The following is a 26,272-nucleotide window of genomic DNA, read 5'->3' on the forward strand; positions in this document are numbered from 1 at the left end:
CTGGACCAGTCTAACCTGCTTTCATGTATTTGATCCATCTTTCTATACCCTGTTCATGTTTGCTTAACTTGCACATTTTCATTCTGATTTTGTTGGGTATTCGTTGAAATAAAATTTGGGTTAAGATGTAGCTTATACCTAACTTAAATAGGTATAATAAAAAGACTCAAAATCTTATATACATCAACATATATATACACATAAAGTTAGTTACTATAAACTTGGCTTCTCAATACCAAGAAAGAAGAATGGTATCACTTGGCCTGATTAATTCGAGCGGCAGCAGCGACAGAGGCGGCCACGCCAGTGGGATAAGTAGTAAGATGAGGATCATTTCTCATCTCTGCGCCTGTCACTCCCTCTGCGTCTTTTCTCGTTGCTGCTTTGTCGGACGGTAGTTTGCTACTCGCTCCCTTTCAAAACCATTGTACCCAAAAGATGAAGAAAAAAGTCATTCTAATCCGTAAATGTAAGTAATAATATGTACATTGTATCATAGTTTTACACATTTGTGTTATCTTATTACTCACAGTGAGAACATCAGCGAGCGTTGTCTTATCATCTTCGGAGGTGACCCGAGCGTTGAGAGTAGCAGCTGATTGAGCCGAAGCTGCAACACCGCCAGGCATGATGTTGGTCCGCCCTGTTGCTCTTACCTCGGCCGCTTGTATGGCAGCTGCGTCACTCCATTCCACAGGCTTATTCCCTGCTGTGAGAACCGCTGCCTCTAAAGCCTCTCCAATCGTTATGGTTCCTTCCGATGATGGAGAATTAGCTCCTAACTTTTTCCGGCTTACTTCTCCCTCCACCTACAAATTTTAACGTTCTAATTACTCCGTTACATAATATATCTACATGGTTAGTATGATTTGAAAAATGGACCTTTTCGCCGGAGGCTTCGGCGACTACACATTTCTTTTTCTCCTCCGCTGCATCAATACTTGCTGGAACCTTTTCAGCCTCTAGTTTTCCATCAGCGCAATCAATACTTGCCGGAATATGTTTCTCTAGTTGTTCTTGGCTCATCTTTTATTGTCAATTCCAAAATCTTTTTTTCTCTTTTACCCTTTATTCTAGGCGACATTTATATTTGTAAATGTTGAGAATTTATAATAGTTTTGCATCAGCCATTCAATCCTGTGACTATCTTAGAAGAAAGGTTCTCCTCAACTTTCTCTGATTTTTTTCCCTCTTAATTTAGCGAATGAAAATCAAACACATCCATAATTCCGTTTGTTCAATTTGGCCTCGTTTAAAAAATAATACTTCTTCTGTTTCATTTTAAGTGATGTTTAAGGCTGTTACACACATATTAAAAAAACATATAATTTCTCTTGTTTCTATAAAAACATCATTAATTAAAATAAATTCAACCAAAAATAAGATGTAAAATATGATTTGCCAAAAAATCTTAACACATTTAACTTTTGCATAGAAAGTTAAAAACATATTTTTTTAAAAAAATATTAAAAAAATATATTAAATATTAACACAGTTAAAATTAAAAACATCACTTAAAATAAAACATTTTTTTTTTTTTGGTAAAACATCATTTTAATAATAATCAAACCAGTTAATACTATCCGGTTTAGCTTACTAGATTACTCGGTTAGGGTTTCAAAGTTTTCAGTCTCTCACTTTATTCTTTCTCTCATTCACAAAATCGGGAAGAGAAAAAAAAAAACACTTCGTTTACTCGCCGGAGCCCAACTTACTCTGCTCATCGTCTCGCCGGAGTTTCGACACCTCAGGTTTTCTCTTCTCTCCATCCTTCACATTTTTAGAATTCGATTTTGGATTCAAGCTCTTTGGTTGTTTCAGGCTCATATCCATTGATACACTTTCACACATCTCACCACGGATTGCGATTTAGGGTTTTCAATTGAATCAGTTATTTTCTTTTGTGGTTGAATGTGGAAAAGGAACGAGAATGAATCAGAACGCTAATGTACCGGTGGAAGTGATGAGGGAGGAGGAGGTAGCAATATTACACGAAGGAATTGGTTTGATACTTTCGCGGTGGACTGCATTAACAGCTGCCGTCGAAATGGGTTGGGGTGGCAAAGGTTCTCTAGTGATAGCTGAGCAAACCATCTCTCAAGTTTTCGATCATTTCACCTTATCTAAAGGTTTTATTCCTTTGCTTTTTTCAATCTATCAACAACTTGTTTTGTTCTAAATCAATGTGTTGATTACTTTGTTCTGGAATTGTTGTAGATCCAACGGACTATGATCGGTTATTTGATATTCTAGAGAATAGTCTTAATCAGCTTAACACTGTGGCTGAAGATGGAAGCCTTGAAGAGGTATTAGCTGAGTTCTTTTGTGTTGTTCTTTAGGCTGTTGCTGAGATAAGTGTTTACTTTGTTATTGTAATTGAAGGTAACAGAGTCACTACTGGATTTGTACTATGAATGCTGTGAAGGTGACTTCAAAATTGTTGAGAAACTAAGAGCTACTAAATCTAAAGCCAGTTCAAGTGTTGTCAAGGTTGGTCTCCTTTTCAATGCTGTCTTGCTTTGCTTTTTACATTCCTGAGTCTGTGGCTGTGTTACAAATAAGTAAATGCTTATGTTAAAACATGGATAAGATTTAGATTGTGTAGAATCCAGTACAAATCCATGTCTGTTTGGTTTGTTTTGATTTTACTACATTGGTTTGGTTGGTTCCTCCTAGATATGTAGCTGAGATTATGTCATAGTTTCCGAGAGTTCGAATAGAGAGTCTTATACTAATTCTGTTATTGTAGGTTGCAAATGGCAAAACATGGATAAGATTTAGATTGTGTAGAATCCAGTACTAATCCATGTCTGTGTTGGTTTGTTTTGATAGGTTATTTTGATTTTAGTACATTGGTTTGGTTGGTTCCTCTTACATATGTAGCTGAGATTATGTTCATAGTTTCCGAGAGTTCGAATTGAGTTTCTTATATCAATTCTGTTATTGTAGGTTGCAAATGGTAATGATGAGGACGATGAGGAAAGTGACGATGACGATGATGAGGATACAGAGATGAGTAATGATCAAACCACAGACATGATGGTGGATGCATCTGAGGACAGTTCAAACTGTAAACAAGAAGCCATGCCGGTTGATGAACCAGCAGCCGATGATGGCTGGACTGTAGTTCCATCTAGAAAAAACAAAGGAAAGAAGAATTAACCGTGCTTGGTTCCCAATGTGTTATGTAATTTTAAACAGTTTTGGTTGTTTATTTATATAATATAGATAGTAGTACTCTATAGATTGTCAGTTCCTAAACAAAATCAGAAGACTTGGAAATACAATGTTTCTTGCCTTTATTTTGTTTCTTGCTTTGGTGCTATATGTTTTGGTTGTTGATTTTATTATTATTAAAAAGAAAGTTAAAATTACTGTCTTAAATAATAATAACTCCACAGCCTTTTGCTGATTTTGTTTTTGAACTATATTATCATAAAATATGTCTGGGTCAGCTCCATCTGCAACAATATGAGGTAAATATGAAGAAGACTCACCATTCTTAGTAAAGATCTCAATCCTGGAGAAAACAGCCTATTCCTCCATAAACTATCATATGATTGCACGCGACAAAGTTATGTGTATGAATACGATAAAGTTGATTAGCATTCCTCCATAAACTATGTTTACTTTATCGTAGAAAAGCCTCTTGATCAACCATTTTCTTGGTCCATAAACTTCGATACTAATTCATTAACACCTTCTCTTGATGGTCAAGCTTCTAGGGTCGAGTTGTACGGACTATATAGACTCGCATATGCTTTGACATCACAAAGAGTCACTGGTTCGTTTATTCTCTTCATCAATCTTTTTTTCGTCTTGTTGAACGTTTCCTTGACGTTTCATTTGTTATATTTGTTATGTGTGATTTGTTAGCATGAAGATTGTTTATATAAAAAAATAAAAAAATAAAAGGTGATTTAATGATTATAAGTTTTTTTTTATATCTTGGTTAGACTCATTAAATTTCAGTTTTACTAAAATTAACTGAAATTTCAGGATATCTTATAAGTTCCACCCTTACGTGTAGGCATGTGATTGATTATAAAATGATAATCATTTAACTTAATAGATTATCCATGCATATATTATACCTTCTAGAGACATAATGACAAGACATTTAGGGGATTATGGTTATCTCTCATTTTGGAAGTCCATTAAAAGTTAAAAAATATGTATATATCATTTTTTGTATTTATTAGTAATTTAAATAGTATTAATAGGGAAAACCTATTTTAAAAAAGAGAAATTCCTCTCAATACCATTAAACATAGTTTTTGTTCCTAATCTAGCATTCACTACTAATTTTTCCACTAATACCATTATTAACTGAATGGATTGACCATTATACCCTTGTGTTATAAACATCAATTTGTTGTATCTTCCTCATCGATTCAGTTCCATCGTCGTCGTCTCTAGTCGTACTCATAAATCACAGTGGTCTCCAGTCGTGCTCCATCGTCTCTGGTGCTCCAACGTCTATCTACGACGTCATTTCTCTTTGTCTTCCTCTGATGTATAAGAGATTTGGGGTTTGAAGATTTGGAGATTTCGCAATCGAAAAACTGAAGATCGAAGCTTTATTGCTGATTCCAAAATTTTTGCAGGAGAAGTTAGAAATAGCTTCGTTGGGAGATGTGTATGAGCCGATCGAAACTTTGATGGATCTATTTGGAGAATTGATGGATTGGAAGCATAGTACAGAGACGAAGTTGAACGCGTCGGCGAAGAGATTCATAACGATGAGACGCAAATTCGATATGTTTCTTATTTTGCTTCCACCTTTAGTACCAACAACGATAACACATCAAAACTCGCAGATCAATTTTGTGTCAATAGAGTTGGTGATAAGGTATTATTTATGAAATAGTTGCTTGCTTTTCACCATTTGATTGCTTTATCAAATAGCAGTAAGTGACATCGTTCTAAAATTCTACACAATTTGCTGTCTATGAAATGCATTGTCTTCTCAGTTTTTGAATTGTATAGCTAATGGCACACATGAATCTGGAAGTGTTTTTTGGGGTTTCGAGGTTAATAAGTCTAGTAATGTTGCAAAACTAGTTTTAAATGTGAAGTGATCTTCGTTCATTATAGTTTTTAAAGTTGAGTTGTGTTTATAAAATTGTATATATTGATAGAGCATATGTGAGTTATATAAAGCATGTTTTGCTACCCCTTTTCTTTTGTTCTTACTTTATTAATAAAGAGGTGGTGGTCGCAAATCTGGGGTGATTATGGCGTGGCGGTAGTGGTTACAAAGGAGAGCAAGGTGTTGTGGTGTTTGTGGAGGCAACGACTGCTACAAGTTCCTACACTGATTAACAATGTAAACTCTTGTTGATATTGCTGTTTTGGAATAATTGGATAAGACATAGATTCTGGAAAGATGAAGAAGAAGGAGGTTAGTTTCCTCCTTTATGCATTCTTCTATCTTTGGACAACACAACCAATGTTGGTTTAAAAAGTAATATAGAGCTCTATTTCTATGTTTATGTCTAGAGTTTTTGAGAAGTTTATTTAGGTTTGTCTCTTAAGAGAGTGATCTATCTTATTCGGGTAAATGAAGGTTAACTATATGCATTTGCTGAAGATTTAGATATCTCCTTTGCACTGGTATATATGTGATTCATTTCTTGAAAGAGTGCTGTAATCCAGCTTTGGCTATGTAATCATTGTCTTGTTTTATGTTTTATGTAGCAATCTTCATTCTATTTTACTTATAGATGTTTTTCTAAATAATACAGAAGAGAAGGTGAACAACATGACACCTATGACAAACTTCTCACTTAAGCACCAAAGTTCAAAAGCTCATACTCCATAGATTCTTGCATGAGTGAATACCTTCCTGAAATTCAAAGATGATTTCCTAAAAGTAATGAAATCTTTCCTAAATTTTTAAAAATGATGTATACATCTCTTTATTTATGTTTTACCTCAATATATCACATATTACTTCATTTAGTGAGGGTTAATGATTTGGTTTTGTGTATATCATGAGTTATGATTTGATTTTGTGTCTCCTTAATGTTCAAGAAGTTCTTCCTAAATTTCAAAAAAAAAATCTTAAATATCAAGGAGTCCTTCCTAAATGCTAATTAGACTACTTATATCATATAAATAGAATGATCAATAAGTTTTGTGGTGTAATTTACACCGTGTAAACATATCATTTAATTCAAGTTATTTCACAAAACACTACATCCAAAATATTTTTAACAAAAATTCCTAATGAGAAAACAAAGTCCAATACTATGTGGTTTCTTATATATATTACTTAATGTTATGCTATCTTTGAATGAAAAATTTAGCTTATTGGTTACACGTTCGAATACAATACACATGGTTGCAGGTTCAAATTATGGTGGTTTTGTATGCCCCAAAATATTTTTTGTTTCTTTTTTAAGGAAACCGAAACTCTATGACGGCCATCCTAAATTCCAAAAGTCTTTCATTAATTTCAAAGATTATTTCCTAAAATGTTGGAGTAACAACAAAAACCAATACTTTGAAATTAAAATCATGTTTGATCTGAGGCATATGTGATTGTTATCTCTCTTGGTGTGCATTGTAGCTTTGTCTTATTAGTCTTGTAGTATAGACGCATGTACATTATCATCTCCTCATTTTTGGCTCCTCACGTATGTTGAAATAAAATTGAGACAATGTGGCATTTGTATGGAAAAAGGTCTTCCATATCCTACTATAAAAATGAAATAGGAAAATATATTTAGGAAAGCCATCCTAAACGTTACGAATCCCTTCCTGAATTATAACTACAGTCAAAATAACAATACCACGTTTTTAAACCTCATCCATCTACATAAGAAAACACATACACAAGATGTAAGATGTAATATGCTTCACAATTACTAATGCTTTTGGCATCACAACACCAAAGATGGATTCCTCAAATCAATAGAAAAACCATAATATCTTCTCAAATGATCAGAACCTGACACTCCCTCTACTAGTAACCACCATCTACTTGTCCTCAACTGATCAGAGATAACCATAATATCTTTGCCAAAAGTCCAACAAGAATCTGGAATATGATACTTAGTTATTTATGGGTTCATAAACTGTGACTTTTAGCCAATTTGTAACTCGAATTACGGATGGAGTTTACCTCATAACGAAGAACCGTCAATTGCTACTTCTTCCTCGCAGCGAGATCTATCCAACGACACCAAAAGCGTGTTCTGGTTCCTTCAGATCCGACGGGAGTTGGATCACCAAGAACACTACTTCACACTGATTTCTTCTTTCTCTTCTTCACCAAAAAAATCAATTGTTGCAGCATAAACCACAAAACCAGCTGTTGCATCATAAACCACAAAACCAATTGTCTACCAGAATCAGTCTAAAGAGTATTAAGCTATTAATCAATGAAATAGATTCAAAATTTCAAGATTGAAGATTTAGAAACCTCATAAACTAATATTAATGAAGATGAATGAAATTGAGGAAATTTTCAGCTTTTGAGTAGCTTTTGGATAATTCAATCGAACATGATTTGTGCTCGTCACGGCCGTTGCTGCGAAACGGCGAAGTCTCAGATTCGTAGTCAAAACGGCGATACGAGGAGGAGGCAACACGAAGCGAGATGAGAAGAACGCACGGCGAGGCGAAGCCGGAGGAATTTGAATCGGTGCGGCGAAGCAAGATGACGTAACCTGAGATGACGACATGAATCAAAGAGAAGATGCGATTTGTTGTTTTGAAGCAAATGAAAGAAACTACGTCAAACAGGCAAAGAGAAGAGAAGTATGAGGGTAGTTTAGACATTTGAATTAATGAAAATGAGTGTATGGTATTTGTGGCCACAAAACATAAAATTATGTTATTTATGTAAATTCCCCTTAAAAAAATTACAAGTAATATTAGTAAGATATAGAAAATAATAGTTTAAATAAATATATAGGTTTAATTATATATTTCAATATGTGTTTCTCATCCACACTTTCCCATTTGAGTCTAAAACTTAACTATTTGACTTCATAAATAAATGTCTTTGTCTTTTATTGGGGATCGTAGAGATTTAGATATTTTGTGGTCTAAAATTTAGCAAATGAGCATTTGCATATTGGATTTATAGAAATGCTGATGTAGGAACCAAATGAATGGATCTAGAAGTATGGTAGAAGATGGTGAATCTCTATAGCTGGCCGAAGGGTACTCTCTAAAGATTCTAATGAATGGTTGATGAAGTGAACTAAATAGATAGTGAAACTGTTGCTGGCCAAAGGACACTCTCAACATATTCAACAGAAATGGAGATGAACAGATGGGTAGATCGCGATAGCAACACAAAGGCTATAGAAAGGCCCTTGGTATAACTCACAAGTTTAGTTTAAAGGAATCACACATAATGAACTGAAATTCCAAAAATATTAAAACATCTCATCTTAAAAGAAAAAACTTTTCTAAATTTTACATAACTCTCAACTTATTTTTATTCATCAAAATGAGCCTCATTTATAGAGGAAATACATCAAAAACATTCATAATAATTGCTAAACTTGCTGCACAACTTGAAAATAGAAATTCAAACTCTAGTTTGCATGTAAGTAAGAGAAAAACATTTAAACAAATGCTCCCTTGAATTTGGACGAAATGACTATTTCATTGGTGCTTTCGGGCTGAAAATACTCCAATTAAAATCCACTCTTCTTAAAAAATCCCAATCACATGCAAACTCCTTGGGCACGTGCGTAATTTCTGAGTTATTTTGTCAAACACCATGTATAAAATTGAAGGAGTTTGGTATAAATATGTGTAAAGATGCTAGCATAAATTTGTTACAATTTTGTTACTTGCATAAATATGTGTAAAGATGCTCCAATTGGCTCGGTACCAACTTATCAAGTCCTTCATCAAACGTTAAATTCTCCACACCATCTATGTGTGCCAATTCTGTTGAAGTTTGTGCCGGTATTTGACTAGCATGTCTACGTGTTTTATAGAGTCTGTTAACTTCTCTTTCGAGTCATTCTTCAAGGAAATAACGCAGTCCGCTCACTTTCAGGTACCTTTTGTTAACCCCTTTAAGATCAAGGAGATCTTGTGCGCAGCACTCGATGTACCTCTTGTTAACCCCTTTAATGAACAACAATGCACTAATGAGTTCATCACTCATCACAGTAGAACATGTATTTGTGGAAGTAAAAAAAATTTTTTTTATTAAATGCTACCCATCCAATCATATAAACCAATTATATAAAATCCTCTCAATGATTTTTTATATTAATTAGAAAATATTACCACAGCCTCTTTGATCTCTCACATGCTTCATCCATTTCTTCCAATTTGTACCTTTTAAACCATGTACATTATGAAGTTAGGAAATAACATTAGTGTTAAATTCTCTAAGCTATATAAAGCTCATAAGTTAGCATATATTATATAAAGAGATACGAGACAATAGATAAGAAATTAGATACCTTTAGAATGAATAGAGAGAGAGAGAGAGAGAGAGAGAGAGAGAGAGAGAGAGAGAGAGAGAGAGAGAGAGAGAGAGAGAGAGAGAGAGAGAGAGAGAGAGAGAGATTACAAATTCAGTACATAACGATTAGTTGAATCTGCATTTTACATATATGTAGTACAGATACAACTAAAATGGAAGATGATATCATTAATTCACAAAAAGTATGTCCTTCATATTTCAAACAAATCAACATTTAAAATAAACTAATCATTCATTACCAATTGATAACACAAGATACTCACATTCATTTCATGCCAAATCAACAGTTCTATGGTTCAAAAAATCAAGATTATTACTCACCTACATTAAAACCTCTATAAATTAATAATGTTGGGACTGTAAATATCTATTAATTTATCGATAAATTTATCGATAAATTAATAATTATTAATTAATATAGATATTTTCCTAATTTGGGAATTTTGAATATATCTATACATCAAAAATATAATTTAATCATTATAATCAATATTTTGTCAGAATCAATTACAAGAAAAACAACAATCATCATGTATTGAATAAAACATTATAATTTTTGATACATGAAATCTATTGTAATTGACATTTAACAAAAAATAATGTAAATTAAAGAATAAATAACAACACAATAGATATATTTCAATAAATTATTTAGATGTAATATATATTAATAATTTCATATAGTTCTTAATTTATAATATTGCTAGGACCATATATTTACAAATATTTTTTTTTCAAAAATATTATCTTATTGTTATATCGAAATGTGTCCTAAATTACGCTGGCCCTACTTACGACATCTTAGCATAATATATTTGATGCTTCTTAATTCAAGAACAGGACCAAGAGTTGTACAGTGTTCCTGTATTATCTGCAATGTTGTAGTTAATCCGAGATTCTTTCACAGAAACTCGCTGTTGGATATGCAAGTTTAGGCAATGGCTTAGAATTATGCTCGACACCATAATAGCCTGTTATGTAGCTTTGACTTAGTGTTGTCATCATTGTGCAAATACCTAACATTCTTATATTCACTTGTCGTTAAAAAAGGAGCCATACAAATATAGTGGAAGGAAATTTCATTTGAGTTGGTCACTTTTGGTATCATTTACAATACACTGAAGATGTGTCTACTTACACGAGCTGAGAGAGCAAAGACAAAAAAATGTCTTCCTACAAAAAAAAATTATAGTTGATCTTCCTCGCTGAACTAAATCACATTTTCTCTTTACCAACGTTGCATAGCTGCGACTCTTCTTCTTTGTTGAATCCATCACCCTCCAATCACGTTGCAAGTTTCCGGTTACTTCTCTTTCTCATCATCATCTACATAAAGTTAGCTTTACCAAATCTGATATAAAAAGCCCAGTCCACGTGCAAAATCCTTGGACACGTTCGTATCATCATATTTATATTTCATTGAGTCATTCCGTCGAACACCATGTATGAAATGAAACTGAAGCACCTCCACCACGGATCTAAGCTAGGCATGGCGACGAATGAAGCACCTCCCCAGCACAAACGAAATGTCGTAGAAGAAACCACTCCGTCAGTGATCGAAGAGACCACAAGGACCTTATATGTGTTGGAAGAAGGAAGATATGTTCCTGTAAATAAGGGATCAGATGGAGCTTATGTCTCACCACCAGCATGTGATTCAGACGAAGATGTTGATCATGTTCTGGAAGAAGAGTATAATCGCCAACTTCGCGAATCCGATGTACGTTACATCCCTTTAAATTTGTTTTTAAATTTCACTATCAGCTTTATCCGTTTGTGCTTTGTAAGAATCTCTGAACCTTTATGCAATAATTGATCTTTTTATATGCAGTGTTTTGACTGTAACGTATATGTACCAAATGGTTCGGTGATACCGTATATATGTTATGATCATCATGAGGATGAGATTGGCATTTGTGCTAGGGTGGGACTTCATTGTTTCAATCGTCACAAGGTCTGCATTTTCTAAAATTGATATAATTTTCTCTGCTATTTTCTGATCTCAATATTTTTGGCAGGGTTCAAACTTTCAGTTGTTGCGGCTAGAGAAATATAATGTCATGTTCAATGGATTGGTGACTTACTTTATAACTGCTGAGGTTACTGATCCAGCCACCAATTCGACTTTTGCTTTCCAAACATGTGTTAATCAATGTACGTGTAAGCGCAATGAAGATTTCAGAATAGAGACTGAACTTTGCAGGCTAAAACCCGAACCTCAAGGTTTGTGGTTTGATTGAGCGCGTTTGTAATTTATGTAAATTGTTTACTTACTCTTTCATGTCTTTACAAGGTTCTGAAGCCGAGGTCGAGGGTTGTCATTGGAATTCTGAAGTAGTTGATGATTTCTATAAAGGTGATCTAAAGTGGCTTCCGGATGATGCTTTGGTCCAATCTGATGATAAGCGACATCAGTTTTACGAGGTGAGAGCATAATAAGTTTCTATTTGTTATGTTCACTCTCAGTGTAAATCTTTGATATTCTGTTTCTTTCACAGTTCAAGACTCAGACATTCGCGAAAATGATTGGCTTAATATGTATGCTGGCTACGCATTTTATACGATGTGGGAAGGTGGCTTGGTATGCACTGTTTGTTTGTTTGGGGGTTTCACATGCCTTTGCGTTTTGGTTATATGTGGAAAAACTGATGATTGGTTGTTGATTTTTGTCTCCCAGACAAAGCTCAAGTTTGCTACGCCTCTGGAGATCAAAAAGGTCGTTGTACAAACTCTTGAAGCCATGGAGCCAAAGGAAAAGCTCAAGGCCGGGAATGCAGTCTTCTACATTAGTTTCAGGGACTGTGGTCTGACCGAAGATCACAGAGCGGTGGTAAGAAGAACCACATATGGGCATCCGGCACACCTTTGTCTTGAAGTGAAGTGTCTGGTTGAGGACTTGTCGAGTTGCTCTATTGAATAAATTTGGCCTGAACTCATGGTTGTCTAAGATGTTGCAGTTACCCTCTGCCTTTATTGACTTATTTGGTAATCTTAATCATAACAATGTCTTATCAACTTATTCTTGTTTTTGTATTAAACCACTGCAGCAGCTTATATAATTTTATCACTTTCTCTTTTAAGCCAAGCATTGGATCTTGCCCATCTCTAGAGTAGCTGTAATCAGTACAGAGGCAAACGAAGTCTCTATTCAAATTAGTAGAACAAGTTGATTTTGATGAAACCTGGTCAAAGTGTCATGCTTTGTTTGAAATTTCAGCTTATACAAATTGTATACAAACTCTCTTCACTATCTTCTTCCCTGTGCAAAAACATCTTGGCATATTGTATTTGATGCTTCTTAATTCAAGAACAGGACCAAGAGCTGTACAGTGTTCCTGCATTATCCGCAATGTTGCAGTCAATCCGAGATTCTTTTGAAGAAACTCGCCGTTGGATATGCAGGTTTAGGCAATGGCTTAGAATTATGCTCGACACCATAACAACCTGTTATGTAGCTTTGAATTAGTGTTGTCATCATTGTGTGAACACCATATTCACTTGTCGTTAAAAAAGGAGCCATACATATATAGTGGAAGGAAATTTCATTTGGGTTGGTCACTTTTGGTATCATTTACAATACACTGAAGATGTGTCTATTTACAATACAAAATAATGTCTTCCTACCAAAAAGTTATAGTTGATCTTCCTCGCTGATCTAAATCACATTCTCATGTGTCATATCCATTGGTGATCTTGGTATGATTTATGTTTCTGGTCTCACCATATGTATACACAAGTAGGGGACTGTTTGATGCCACCGTTCCTCACCATTTTCGTCTTGTGTGTCCCTTACAAGGGCACGTCTGCAACTCTGCATCATACAGATTCAGCTTTACTAGTTGATCAGTGGAATAATATTCATTTACTCTGTTCATAAATATCTCCATATTGACTGGTATAAGCCTTCATAACGCATAATCAACCCCTTGAAAACTACATTTTGTTCAGTCCTAAATCAATAGAAAGAACAATTTATGCTATTAAAACAGACTATACTATAGGAACTACAGGGCTTTGAGTTTCGATAAGATAGGTTTTGTAACTAGGCTATACATGAAGCCATGGAAGAATTGTACCAGTAGAGCCAATCAGGTACAAAGTCAAATTCCTCTCTAAAGCTATAGTCATCAGCCGAATCCAAATATAGATGAGATGTACAATCAAACTTTGGTTAAGGAATTGTTGGGTTTTGTCTGATTTGCAAAAAGGTCGTGTCGTTTCTCTTTGTTAGGGGATATTCTTTATTTAAACAAAGTTTTGGGAGAGTAACTGTACATAAAATAAAATTTACCTTCTCATTTATTTATCTTTCTATTTATTTTGAAAAAGAAAAAATAGAATTATGATTATTTTCATGAAAAGTTTCGAGTCATAATTCAGTCAAAAGTTAACTGGTGTTATAGACTAGAGAGAATAGAGAGGGAACTTGGATGCTTTATTCATTAGCTAAGAGCCATATATATAGAGGTTCATACAAGAGGTCAAGAGTAAACCCTAATTCAACTAGGAAAAGGTTAAACCTCCTTAACAGGCCGGATCGGGCTTGACATGGGCCGGGCCTTACTGGGCTTGTTATGACAATCCACTATGATTTATAACACTCCCCCTTGGATGTCATAACCGTCGTGAGCTAGTAATACGCTTGGGGATGTTGCCTCATTAAAACCTTACCAGGAAAACCCATTGGGATAAAACCCATTGAAGGATACAACACGTATTACTCCCCTTCATTTGAAGCTCACTGAAGATCTTTCAACCAGCACATTCCAATTTGCTTTATAAGCTTCTTTAACGTAGTGGTTGGAAGCGACTTGGTGAATAGATCCGCCGAGTTGTCACATGATTGAACTTGTTCGACTTGAACCTCTCCGGCTTTCTGTAATTCATGAGTGAAGAAGAACTTCGGCAAGATGTGCTTCGTCCTATCTCCTTTTATGTATCCATCTTTGAGCTGAGCTATGCAGGCAGCATTGTCCTCATACATTATTGTTGGTGCTGCCTTCCCTTCGGTCATCCCACAATCGATCATAATATGTTGAGTCATGGACCTCAACCAAACACATTCACGGCTGGCCTCATGCATCGTCAAGATTTCAGAATGGTTGGACGATGTTGCTGCGATCGTTTGCTTTTGAAATCGCCAAGATATTGCCGTTCCACCGTGTGTGAAAACATAGCCAGTTTGTGATCAACCATTGTGCGGATCCGAGAGATAACCTGCATTAGCAAAACCAACTAATCCCTCCTTGGGATGGTTAGTATAAAATAAACCCAAATCTTTCGTACCTTGTAGATAACGAAGAATATGTTTAATCCCGTTCCAGTGCCTTTGGGTTGGACATGAGCTAAATCTAGATAATAGATTCACGGCAAAACATATATCTGGCCTAGTGTGGCTTGCCAGATACATTAAAGCTCTTATGACACTGAGGTATGGCATTTATGGACTGAATGGATCACTATCCAATCTAAGGCTTCTCACCACCATTGGGCCTGGTCAATGGGCGGGCCTAGTCCTTATTAATTTCCTTGAGTACTCTTTCAGTATATGCCATTTGATGCACAAGGATTCCATTATTCATGTACTCAAGTTGTAATTCCAAACATGACTTAATTATTGCCTAGGCCTTTCCTTTTAGATTCAACTGTTTGGTTGATTACCCAGAGGTTTATATACACTGCTTATGATTACAAATCCTTTGTTTGCAAACCTCTTTATGAATATACATGGACTGATGGGATCTTTTATAATCTTACATACGCCCATTTATTCTAAGTTCATGAAAGGATTTGTCTAGCCTTATACATTCCTCTTCTTTTATGAATTCAACTCCACATATTTAATCCAATATGATCATTAAGTGCACTCATTATGGACGTGGGTTATATATCCTCGCTTATCAATTTCATTTCAAGTGCTACCTTGTATGCAAATATATCTTCGACGTCAACATCTTTTCAGTTCCATTTTATCTCGGACATAACATCAATGATCGTAATCTCATTATTATCATGAACATCATCAGTACGTCGAAGCTTGGCGTCCCAAGCCTCATTTTTAGGTAACTGAGGTTCGGTTATGTCTTGGGTAACCACGGTTTTTCAACCTCAGATTCATTCTTAGCACCTTTCTTTATTTCCGAGGGTTTTTATCTTTGGAACTTATTGGTCTGCCTCGTTTCATACGGGCTCTAGAATCTGTAGCAACTTGATTGTGTCCTTCCTGAACATCAATTCTTATAGGTGCATTTATAGCTGGTATATATGATTTAGTCACTCTTATTCGGGTCAAAGGAATCTGGCAATTAGATAGCTTTTGCATTATCTTTGGACGTCTAATTCATATTTCATAGTCCAAGGATCTTGCCATTATAAGGATGATTGATTCCATATAATTTCCTTTACCAGCTTATTATTATTATCTCCCCCCCCCACTCATAGTGGGTAATTGGATCCGTCAAAATGACAATCCGCGTACTTGGCCTTGAATAAATCAACCGTGGTCGGCTCAAGCTACTTATTTATTATGGGAGATTCATATTCAACATATATCCCCATCCTCCTCTGAGGACCCATCTTAGTTCTCTGTGGTGGAGCAACTAATATATATATACGGCACATCCGAATATCTTAAGATGGGATATGTCTGGCTTATGACCCGTTAATAAGGGGGTCTTATTGGTTTGTGAGATATATGGATTGTCATAGTTGATTGTCATAACAAGCCCAGTAAGGCCCGGCCCATGTCAAGCCCGGTCCGACCCAATGTTAAGGAGGTTTAACCTTTTCCTAGTTGTATTAGGGTTTACTCTTAACTCTTGTATGAACCTCTATATATATGGCTCAAAGCTAATGAATAAAGCATCCCAGTTCCCTCTCTATTCTCTCTAGTCGATAACACGTTATCAGCACGATTCTCTAAACCCTAAAAACTAAAGCTAAAATCGCCCCTAAACCTTAAACCTAAAAGATCTTGGCGGTATTGTTCATCTCAGTACTGCTCATCGCGATATTGTTCATTGTTAATACTGTTCATCGCGGTTCGTGGCAGAAGCTTGAGTTACCGAGGTCTTTAGCTCCCGGTCCAAATCCATTCAGAATTCAATAGGTGTTCAAGAGGTAAACAACATGAACCCTAAAACCATTGTTTCATGTTTATAATCTTAAAACCATGAAAACTTGAACATGAGATTGTTGTTTGGATTACTTTTCACATGAAATTATGAAACTCTAGAACATGTGATTGTTGTTTGAAGTATTTTTCACATGAAATTATGAAATCCTAAAACATGTGATTGTTGTTTGGACTGCTTTTCATGCGATATTATGAAACCGTAAAATATGAGATTGTTCTTTGAACTGCTTTTCACATGCAAATATGAAACCCTAAAACATGTGATTGTTGTTTGGACTGCTTTTCATGCAGCTCTAGGTGCTCATGCATTGATCGATTTTATTTTAGAGAAATATTAAGGTGATCATGCATTCATATTCGATTTTCATGTTAATCATATATTAGGATTTCATAAATTCATATTACTATAAGCAAGCAACAATCCATATGAGAAACAAGTTTATAATCGATTTTAGGGTTACATGAAAAGTAGTTCAAAGAACAATCTCATATTTTACGGTTTCAAAATCTCGCATGAAAAGCAGTCCAAACAACAATCACATGTTTTAAGGTTTCCTATTTACATGTAAAAAGTACTTTAAACAACAATCTCATATTTCTAGGGTTTTACAAATTCATATGAAAAGTACTTCAAACAACAATCACATGTTCTAGGGTTTCATAATTTCATGTGAAAAGTAATCCAAAAAACAATCTCATGTTCATGTTTTCATGGTTTAAAGATTATAAACATGAAACAATGGTTTTAGGGTTCATGGTGTTTACCTCTTGAACACCTATTGAATTCTGAATGGATTTGGACCGGGAGCTAAAGACCTCGGTAACTCAAGCTTCTGCAACGAACCGCGATGAACAGTACCGACGATGAACAGTATCGGTGATGAACAGTGTTGACGATGAACAGTATTGCGATGAACAGTACCGCCGAGATCTTTTAGGTTTAAGGTTTAGGGGAGATTTTAGCTTTAGCTTTTAGAGTTTAGAGAATCGTGCTGATAACGTATTATAGACTAGAGAGAATAGAAAGAGAATTGGGATGCTTTATTCATTAGATTAGAGCCATATATATATATAAGTTCATATAAGAGGTCAAGAGTAAACCCTAATACAACTAGCAAAAGGTTAAACCTCCTTAACATTGGGCCGGACCGGGCTTGACATGGGCCGGGCCTTGCTGGGCTTGTTATGACAATCCACTTTGATTTATAACAACTGAAATAAACTTACGAAAATAAAATCATATGAACTTTGCATTTGTAACTGTCTAAGCTTTGCATTTGGATGGTGTTTTTTTTTAATTATGTATAAGTTTATGTTTAACTTTGAGTTACGTATCAATTTATATAGGGAAAACGATATGTCCCCCTATCAACTTTTATATAGCATCACAACCACACACATTTTCAATCTCAATCTCAGTCCACCTAAAATGAAAGTTAAATTCCAGTTTCCACCCATTTTTAAAGTTCGAAACCTCAGGCCCCATATCGCAACTTCAGTCCCCATATCAAAACCCATAATACAAAATTCTTGGTTTACCATTTGTTTACTGAAATGGGTTGGTAAAAAAGATGATGATCCAAATACACTTGGGTCTTGAGAAAAAGAAAAGGGTTGTGACTGGACTGCGTAACATGGTGTATATATAGGATACGGTGTAAAAAGATCATAAGACATTTGGGCTTGTGTTTGTGGTTAATTTTGTAAGGTGTTTAGTTGGGCTTTAAGGGTTTTTAACTCATATTCTTTTTGGGCCATAAGGGGAGAGTTTATGGAGACAGTAGTAGCCAACTGGAGGAGTTCTTGATGGAGGGAGGACATCTTTTTTGTTATCTCCTTCATAGAGAGCTCCAAAATGGTTACCTTTTTGTCGATCTGGCTCAAGAGATTGTTTTGGATTGCAGCATTTTCTGATTGCCAATTCAAATTTGCTTCGGCTGCATTGACTTTCTTTACTGTTTCGTAAGAGTTTTTTATGTTTGGATTCTTTATCTTCCACGAGTGTTTGATACTGTTTTCTTCAAACTCTTTTGATGGAAATGGTGATTGGGATGGAGGGCCAAACATGTAGCTCAGTGGTAATTCTTCCCTATTCGAGGTTGCTGGAGTTGAGCTATTCGAATACAAAACATAGTAATCAAATTTTCCACTACTTGGCTCTCCAAGAAGTCCGACTTGAGGATCTCCTGACTTGTATCGTTCTTTGAGGATTTGTTGTGAAGACTTCTTTCCTCTTCTTCTCCTTGGAACTTCTTCTTCTTCAGAATCGTTTTCTAGACATTTTTGACAGTCACAAATATCAAAGAATTTGTGGCGAGAGTCATCCATGAATGCTTAGATAGGGTTTCCAAGTGAATCAAAAGATGAGATTGAAACGCCAGACAGACGTGAAGCTATTTCCATGAATTGTTTTTCGCAGGCAGGAGTGATCATGTTTATCTCTGTGCAAAAAGCCGCCGGTCTTGACTTTTCTTCTTGTGCTTTGATTGCAATTTCTACAGCTCCATCTTTTCTTCTATGGATAGAGGAATCCACTGCTTGTCTTGGTGTACTTCTTTCATGGAGTTTTTCATAATTAGTTACCCATCATACAAACACATAGTAATTTCTTTCACCCTATTTTTAATTTTGGTTAAAATGTCAATTTGTTGTTAGGATAAAAAAGGGAAATAATTAAGTGGACGAGAAAGAAAAAAACTTCACTGTTGTATATTTTTCGATTCAAGTTCCCGATTTATAGGCTTTTGCAAGAAGGGGGAAAATCATTACCGTACCATTCCAACATGAGCTCATGTTCCCAGAGGGTTACAAGGCATCTCTGATATGACCCTTTATAAAGGGTGACATTTTTTACGTCTACACAATTCGTCGATACATTCGAGTCCTTGATTTGTCTAGACAAGAAGGTTTCATGGATGATGTTGTTGTGTCGGATACATTGCTACCTTTTTATCCACCTTATCCTCCGAGTGATGATGATGATGAAACCAACGCATATGCTGATGAAGCAATCTTTAGTCATAACATTGCTGTTTCAACTTCAGGTGAGTTTTTGTTGGTCGATAGCATTGTTTATACGACAACCTCTGAGATACCTAGGATGTTCCCTATATACAGGACTGATCCTAATCCAGATCCGGATGAGCTTTATATACAAACCGAACCTGTCTATTGAGGTAGAGTCCTAGGGGATGAGGCCCTCTTTTCGGATTTAGGTATTGAACCAAACTCCATCTACTTCACCCGTCATGACCGTCTTCGTAACTGTAAACTGAGACCTTTATGCCAGGACATCTGCCCCTGCATCTGTGTGTTTAATGTTAACACAAAGAAGCTAAAACACTTCCCAAGTCTCTCCGACTTAAAGCCCAAGGATGGTTTCTCCCATCTTAATTTGCTTCTCCCTGCCTTTATAGTATTTACCAGACATGAGTGTTATTTCACTGTGAATTGTCATCTTAGATAAAAGTCCCAAGGCATAATTGTGTGTAGGTTTCCTTAGTTACCATTTTGTTTGCTCTTTTAGCAATAGAGAAATAAATACGTTTAGAAAAAGGGGAGGATCAAATGCTCTTCTGTGGTGTAGAAGAAACAAATAGCTTACTAAACCCATGGGGTTTTGATGAAAATACCAACTTAACCAAACTATAAATGGGGATTAGATAGCTGGATATTTACCGACACATGCTTTTGGTGTCTTTTACAAGACACAAGATAGTTTACAGACAAAATGTCACCCAGTAACAACCCGGGAACAGCCGATGCCTAAAAATCGTTAGCTTTCCTGCGTAGTTCGTTTAACTCATTCTCGATTTCTGAGTCCTTGAAAGGGTATCTTGTGCTAGCTGAGACAGTGCTTCTGCCTGGAGGAAGCTCTCCTTTCTGCATCATATCATATAAACAGAGGAGAACTATGAGATGTATGTATTACAAACTCTAACTTAGGGTGAAGTAGGACGTTAGAAACAAAGGTAGGATATAGTCAAATATGAAACAAAAGAGTAGGGTAAACATGGAAGTAATTAGAGGAGTCAGAGTTGTTGTTTTTATGTTTTCAGTTTACTTGACGAGAAACCAAATCCCTCTTTTCATTTTTCAGTATCATAGCAGTTCACTGGAACCATCCAAACTTCCCGAATCCATCTGTCTTTCCATACAGTAATTTGGATTCGGATAGCTTCAAGGAACAAATAAGATACCAACGTATTACTAACCTTTGAGCTTCCGGACAACTCTTTCTTCAAGTCTGCGAGATCATCATCCACAGATGAAGTCTCAAGCATTTGAAACTGCAAGTCACAAAGAAGAATGTGTTAATGTCAAGATGGTTGTATATATAGAAGTTTGTCTGCTACCACAAAAAGCTTTCAGCTCAAATAAATCAAATCAAACAAAAAGTAAATGAGATTGGGCTATCCTGTCCTAAAAACTATTAGATGAAGCAGTAAACTTAATTTAGTCAATTCAAGATTTTACCTCTGAAACCAGTAAAAGAGAAAGATTCTCCTCCTTAAAGAAATACTAAGAGAAGAGATAGACAACCAACCTTCCCCTCGAGTTCATCAGTTCCAATCTGAGTAAGTGCATCTGCTTCAGACTCCATAGCCATCACTGTCAAGCACTTTCCAATTTTAGGCTCTACCAGAATAGGCATACATCAAAAAGAAGATGTGGAGTATTTTACAATGAAAAATTCCAACTGCAGAACTTAACCAAATTGCTAGAAATAGCAAAGACAAAACTTATCCGATGTCACATAATCAAGATATGATTCGACTAAGTTTATCCTTTTCTTTGACGTTGCAGTGCCCACATTATATTAGCGCTCCACTGTTTTGCATGAGGTAACTAAAAGTTTAATTCCAGACCCACATTTCTAAGAATCTGAAGCACTAAACATCGCCTAGGTATCATCAAGTAATCTAATCTATCTCACAGAGAAAAAGTAACACGTCTTTGGAAGAACTGAACTTTCTATAGACTTTCAAAAACTGAATGGGTACATTATTATTCTCCTCCTAACTATAGGCAAAATTTCAAAATCAGAAAAGAATAATGGGCTAATTGCTGTCAGTGATGCATAGACCAGTTCTTTAGGTTTTGCTCAATTTAGAGGGTTCCAAGATCGTACCTTTCTCCTCCATTTTTTCGAAAGCTGAAAGAGCACCGCTTGTATTTACTGTCCCTATCATCTCTTGCACTTTTGTTGCAGTCCTAGCAGGATTATATAAACCAAAAGAGTTAGGAAAATATATAAAAGATGCATTGTCTATTGTCAAGCTTCTCATGAAGGATGATAAGGAAGCAATACATACTTGGCAGTTCGAGCGCGTGCAAGGAGCGTATCTTTCTTCGCTTTTGCCTCTTGTATCTTGCTCTCCAAGAGCTACAATACGAAAAGGGACAACAATACAGAAATCAGTATTCTAAGAACTAAACTTCGCCTAAGCAATTTTAGCATTCTAAAGGTAAATATAAGAATCTGAATCATCTTCTACATAATGCCCACACAGATACATTAGTTCCCTAGTCACTCTAAAAAAGTGAAGAGAGAGACTTATCATATGGACTTTTAGACGGAGAAAACATAAATCAACTATTGTTCTTATCATTTGAGCCATTCTAATGTAATGGTGGTCTGAAGAAAATCATGTATACATGATTCTTCGTTTTGTTGAGAAATGCATTGACGATAAATTCATTTAGTTATATCTCTAAAGAATCATACAATTTACAGTTTACAGTTAGTATAAATATATCGAAAGAAATGGTGCTAACTAACCCTTGTATTCGAAACAAGATTGTCGACAACACCTTTTTGTTGATCTAGTTGAGTTTTCAGAGCACTAGCGTTGTCCTGTTAAGAACAAAAAGTAAACAGATAAATAACTTCAAAATCAAATTTTCTAATACTATAGATCTTTTTGTAATGCAACTTTCATAAATTAGAGAATGCATGTTTCAAGAGTTGTCAATAGTTGTTGAAAATGTATCAGCAGTCAAAAGATAGAGATAATGTTCTGTGTTGCCTTCACGGCTACAATCAGAAACACTGAAAAAAATATAAAAGCCATACAGTCCATTGCTCAAACAAACGCACATAAAAGATGATAGCCAACATTCTGATAAATAGAAAACACAGAAGGATCGTTTTGGATCATTTCCGCAGTGCTATATATTTCCAAATTCTTGTTTGATCAGACACTGAGACAAGTGTTATTATTGTCCAAATTCATATTTGTTCCGACACTAAAACCACCTTAACAAACTCAACAAGAAACATCGTGTAACAGAATACTACTAATTATGAACACTGCCAAGTTCTGTTGCATCTAATATGATTTACACATGGTCAGTATTTGAGACTATTTGAAATTATTTAAGGAACATAGAATTACTGTATACATAGATGTCTAAATTTTTACTTCTACTTACACCACCTCAGTACTAAAATTTTCAGAAAATTAGCAGTTTAGCCTCAAAGGGCACAAAAGCATCAAACTGTTAGGTCCTAGGAATCTCTTTCATTTGTTAGGTCCTAGCACACTTAAGAAAGTGAAAACTGGAAAACAAAAGAATGGATTGATATAACCTACAGCAAAAGACTTTCGACGTTTAAGGGCTTCACGTGCGAGATCCTCATCTCCTTTTGCAAGAGCAAGTTGTGCCCTTTTGTACCTATTTAAGCATGTAACATGTAAGAATATTCAGCTAACTCAGGAATTTCAGTAAAAAAACAAGGCTCCGTTCTAAAACAAACATACCAATCATCAGAAGATTGCTGTGCAGCTTTATATTTGTTCTGCAACTGCTTTTGTGATGCTAAAACCTTAAGAAATGTTGATAAAACACAAGTTAGCTAATCTCCAAAATTATGAGTTCTCAGAAGCTGAAGAAGAAAAACATCACACGAAGACATGTATAAAGTTTGTTCAAGAGTAAGAAGTGTACCTGTGCAGTGGCTTGACGCATCTTTGTCAAATCACTATTCATTTCAATGACAGTTTGCTCCAGGATTTTCTCCGGGTCTTCAAAGGAGCTTATGAGTGCATTTGCATATGACTTCGCTTATTTCAACGAAAAGAAAGAAAAAAAAAACACCTGATGAATGAACTCCAATGCATTAAAAATATACAGAAAAGAAACACACTTGACTCGACTGTCAGATATACAATCAGCAAGGTTATAAGTACCTTGACCACTCTAGAAAACCGTTCAAAAAGATTCATCGTAGCACCACCATGACCGTTGCACTTGAGTCTATTCGCGCAAGCTAACCTCAGCTCGTTCACTCTCAGCGATCCACCTTGTACATAAAAAACAGTAACCCTTTTGAGTTTAAACAATAAGAATTTAGTCCAACAACATAAACCTTAAACATGTGAAACACTCAAAGCATACTGAAGTATATTAGATACCGAGACCGTGTCCTGCAGCTTTTCAAAATTGAGTCCCTAAGAGTAATCATAAGCACGAGAAAACTCTATTTCATCTCTTCTTGTTACTAAATCAAGAAACACAAAATCAAACACCAAAAATGCACAATCAATACCCAATTTTTCACAGGCAAAATCCTAGACAACTGCACAATTTTTTCTTCCGAGCAAAGCGTAATCAAAGGAACGAGAAAGCGAAAACCCTATAAGCGAATTAGAGAAGACGAAGGAGACGCACTTGAGTTACCGAAGAAGGATGGTCTGAGGGGTAAAACCCTGAGAGAACAAGGACGATTAGAAGTCGAAGGGGAAGATGAAGCAGTAGGACGGAGAGGAGGGAATAATCCGGCGACTGGTGAAGCTTTGAGAGCCATTTCAATGGCGATTTCGTCTTCTCCTTCTGCTTCTCTCTGTCTTCGCTTTTAGCTGATTGAACTTGGAGGAGGATGTCTCCCGTATAGTTCTGTGGTCTCGGATGTGTTCTGATTTTTGTTTCCTTTATCCGACGTCGTTTTGGTGAAGGGGTGTTAAACTTTTTTTTTTTTTTTTTTTTTTTTTTTTTTATTCCGTCACGAAAACCAAATTACAAGTTTATCGGAAACAAACTCTCCTCTATGGAGAGCAACGACGAAGTCGATGTACTTATGAGGAAGAATTTCTCTCTACGGCTTCTTGCTTTTTTTGTAAGGTAATATGAGCGTCCTTTCTCCTTTAGCGGGATGCGGCGGATACTAGAATTCGGGAATGAAAACTTTATATCTCTAAACAAAGCTTACTCACCTGCAAACGTGGACCAATCGGACGGCGCCTCCAAAATAGCAAGGATATCCGACCAGTCGATAGAAAAGCAAGCAGTATTCTGACCAATCTCTAACATATACTCCATAGCCCAAAGAAGAAAATTTAATTCGGCATGAAGGGGTGAAAGACACCTACTAGTGCTCTTGAGTCCAATCCGAGAGTGACATCTCGAGGAAAGTCCTCTATCTTTCACAAGGACCCATCTAAGAATGGTGTTAAATTTCTAAATTGTAAATTTACTACGATTAACCCCACGGTATCAGAATTAATGATACAACTGAAATTTACTACGATTGTAATGATACAATGAAATATTACTAACCAATATTTTTATTAAATAAAATAAAATTAATTTTGTGTCATTTTTGCATTAATAAATAATAGAAATGAATAAGGGTAAAATTGAAATATTTTTTTGTTAAGTGATCGCAAGTATAAAAATGACAATATTTAATTTTTCAGGTATTAAATTACACGTTTTTATTAAAATAAGTATTATTTTTTCAACTCTAAAAGACCAAACGTCCAAATAAAAATTAGATCATGTATTTTGAAGTTTATATCCCATCAAAATCTATTTAGTCTATACATTATTTAATATCCAAACTAAACCAAACCGATATTTCTAAAATATCTGAATGGTTATTATATTATTATATTCAAACTAACAGAAACCGATTGGTTAATCGAATTTCCAGGCCTAACCGAAATATTACCATATCTTCAATATATAGTAATATTGTTTTTAATTTTAATTAAGATAATAATAAATGAGGATCCGATTATGATTTTGGGTTGTACATTTTAATTTTGAACCGATCCAAAATACATATTTACGAAATTAATCTTAATGATTTGAGATTAATTATGTTTATGACATTGGTTTTTTTGGAAAAACGATTATAGAAAATTATTTTAGCACAAAGATATACAGTATAGATATTAAGCCTCTTGAAACCGTCCACGAGAAATTTATAACAACCAATTAGACCTGAGCATATGGGTAACCCCTTCGGATTCAGATATTATCCAATCGGATATGGGTATTAGCCAATCGGATTCGGATTTAGGAACGTAGAATCCATTGAAGTAATTTTTGATTGTTGGTTTGGTTTTAGTTTGGGTAATAACGGGTTTGGATTGGTAATTTGGGTTACAAATTTTAAAGCCCGATTACTGCCCAAACTACTGTATGAACTGTAGTTTGAAGTCCATAACTTAATAAAAGCATGGGATGTAGCTCTACTGCTGAGCCAGATATTAGTGTCGTAAGGTGGTTCCATTACGAGGCGTATTGGTTGCCGAGAAGTCCTTGTGTAGAAGATGTGGTTCCATGTGTTGATTCCATGTTAACATTTTCGGTCTCACATGTGTAACAGTTATATATGAAAATTTGGTGTGACTTAGGGGAAAGGGGAAACGGGGAAAATCAAT

The 26,272-nt window shown here is 35.4% G+C and overlaps 6 protein-coding genes and 2 long non-coding RNA genes across 9 annotated transcripts; 4 read left to right on the plus strand and 4 right to left on the minus strand.

The window, feature by feature from the left end:
• Nucleotides 1-146: 146 nt before the first annotated feature.
• LOC17882737 (late embryogenesis abundant protein 47) lies at nt 147-1,168 on the minus strand. The gene is made up of 2 exons (XM_023780121.1): nt 883-1,168; nt 147-809 (listed from the first exon to the last, which is right to left on the minus strand). Exons 1-2 carry the CDS (start codon nt 1,024-1,026, stop codon nt 417-419), a joined length of 537 nt encoding a protein of 178 aa, XP_023635889.1. The 5' UTR covers nt 1,027-1,168; the 3' UTR covers nt 147-416.
• Nucleotides 1,169-1,624: 456 nt separating this feature from the next.
• Nucleotides 1,625-3,325, plus strand: LOC17881835 (pre-rRNA-processing protein TSR2 homolog). Its single transcript, XM_006288559.2, has 5 exons — nt 1,625-1,751; nt 1,923-2,129; nt 2,218-2,306; nt 2,383-2,490; nt 2,950-3,325. Exons 2-5 carry the CDS (start codon nt 1,931-1,933, stop codon nt 3,160-3,162), a joined length of 609 nt encoding a protein of 202 aa, XP_006288621.2. The 5' UTR covers nt 1,625-1,751; nt 1,923-1,930; the 3' UTR covers nt 3,163-3,325.
• A 1,085-nt stretch (nt 3,326-4,410) lies between these two features.
• On the plus strand, nt 4,411-5,961 carry LOC17883612. 2 transcript variants are annotated; one of them, XR_002833323.1, is made up of 3 exons: nt 4,411-4,852; nt 5,210-5,404; nt 5,748-5,961. It is a non-coding gene; the product is annotated as an uncharacterized LOC17883612 (long non-coding RNA). The 2 variants fall into 2 exon arrangements; XR_002833322.1 differs by lacking the exon at nt 5,748-5,961 and having other exon boundaries at nt 5,210-5,519.
• A 712-nt stretch (nt 5,962-6,673) lies between these two features.
• On the minus strand, nt 6,674-7,740 carry LOC17881142. Its single transcript, XR_002833400.1, has 3 exons — nt 7,430-7,740; nt 7,130-7,318; nt 6,674-7,045 (listed from the first exon to the last, which is right to left on the minus strand). It is a non-coding gene; the product is annotated as an uncharacterized LOC17881142 (long non-coding RNA).
• Nucleotides 7,741-10,907: 3,167 nt separating this feature from the next.
• LOC17881126 (UPF0725 protein At4g29550) lies at nt 10,908-11,902 on the plus strand. Its single transcript, XM_023780038.1, has 4 exons — nt 10,908-11,186; nt 11,298-11,390; nt 11,485-11,689; nt 11,760-11,902. The coding sequence occupies exons 1-4, from the start codon at nt 10,908-10,910 to the stop codon at nt 11,900-11,902; spliced, it is 720 nt and encodes a 239-aa protein (XP_023635806.1).
• Nucleotides 11,903-11,969: 67 nt separating this feature from the next.
• LOC111830233 (UPF0725 protein At4g29550-like) lies at nt 11,970-12,388 on the plus strand. Its single transcript, XM_023781890.1, has 2 exons — nt 11,970-12,047; nt 12,144-12,388. The coding sequence occupies exons 1-2, from the start codon at nt 12,003-12,005 to the stop codon at nt 12,384-12,386; spliced, it is 288 nt and encodes a 95-aa protein (XP_023637658.1). The 5' UTR covers nt 11,970-12,002; the 3' UTR covers nt 12,387-12,388.
• Nucleotides 12,389-14,204: 1,816 nt separating this feature from the next.
• On the minus strand, nt 14,205-14,510 carry LOC111829924. The gene has a single exon (XM_023780039.1). The coding sequence runs from the start codon at nt 14,508-14,510 to the stop codon at nt 14,205-14,207; it is 306 nt and encodes a 101-aa protein (XP_023635807.1).
• Nucleotides 14,511-20,162: 5,652 nt separating this feature from the next.
• On the minus strand, nt 20,163-24,529 carry LOC17881969 (membrane-associated protein VIPP1, chloroplastic). Its single transcript, XM_006288115.2, has 11 exons — nt 24,276-24,529; nt 23,795-23,907; nt 23,553-23,663; nt 23,366-23,430; nt 23,198-23,279; nt 22,384-22,458; nt 21,917-21,987; nt 21,733-21,815; nt 21,148-21,212; nt 20,816-20,890; nt 20,163-20,483 (listed from the first exon to the last, which is right to left on the minus strand). Exons 1-11 carry the CDS (start codon nt 24,409-24,411, stop codon nt 20,367-20,369), a joined length of 993 nt encoding a protein of 330 aa, XP_006288177.1. The 5' UTR covers nt 24,412-24,529; the 3' UTR covers nt 20,163-20,366.
• Between the last annotated feature and the right edge of the window lie 1,743 nt (nt 24,530-26,272).

The sequence above is a fragment of the Capsella rubella genome, unplaced genomic scaffold (genome assembly GCF_000375325.1).
Source record: "Capsella rubella cultivar Monte Gargano unplaced genomic scaffold, Caprub1_0 scaffold_6, whole genome shotgun sequence".
Taxonomy (NCBI): domain Eukaryota; kingdom Viridiplantae; phylum Streptophyta; class Magnoliopsida; order Brassicales; family Brassicaceae; genus Capsella; species Capsella rubella.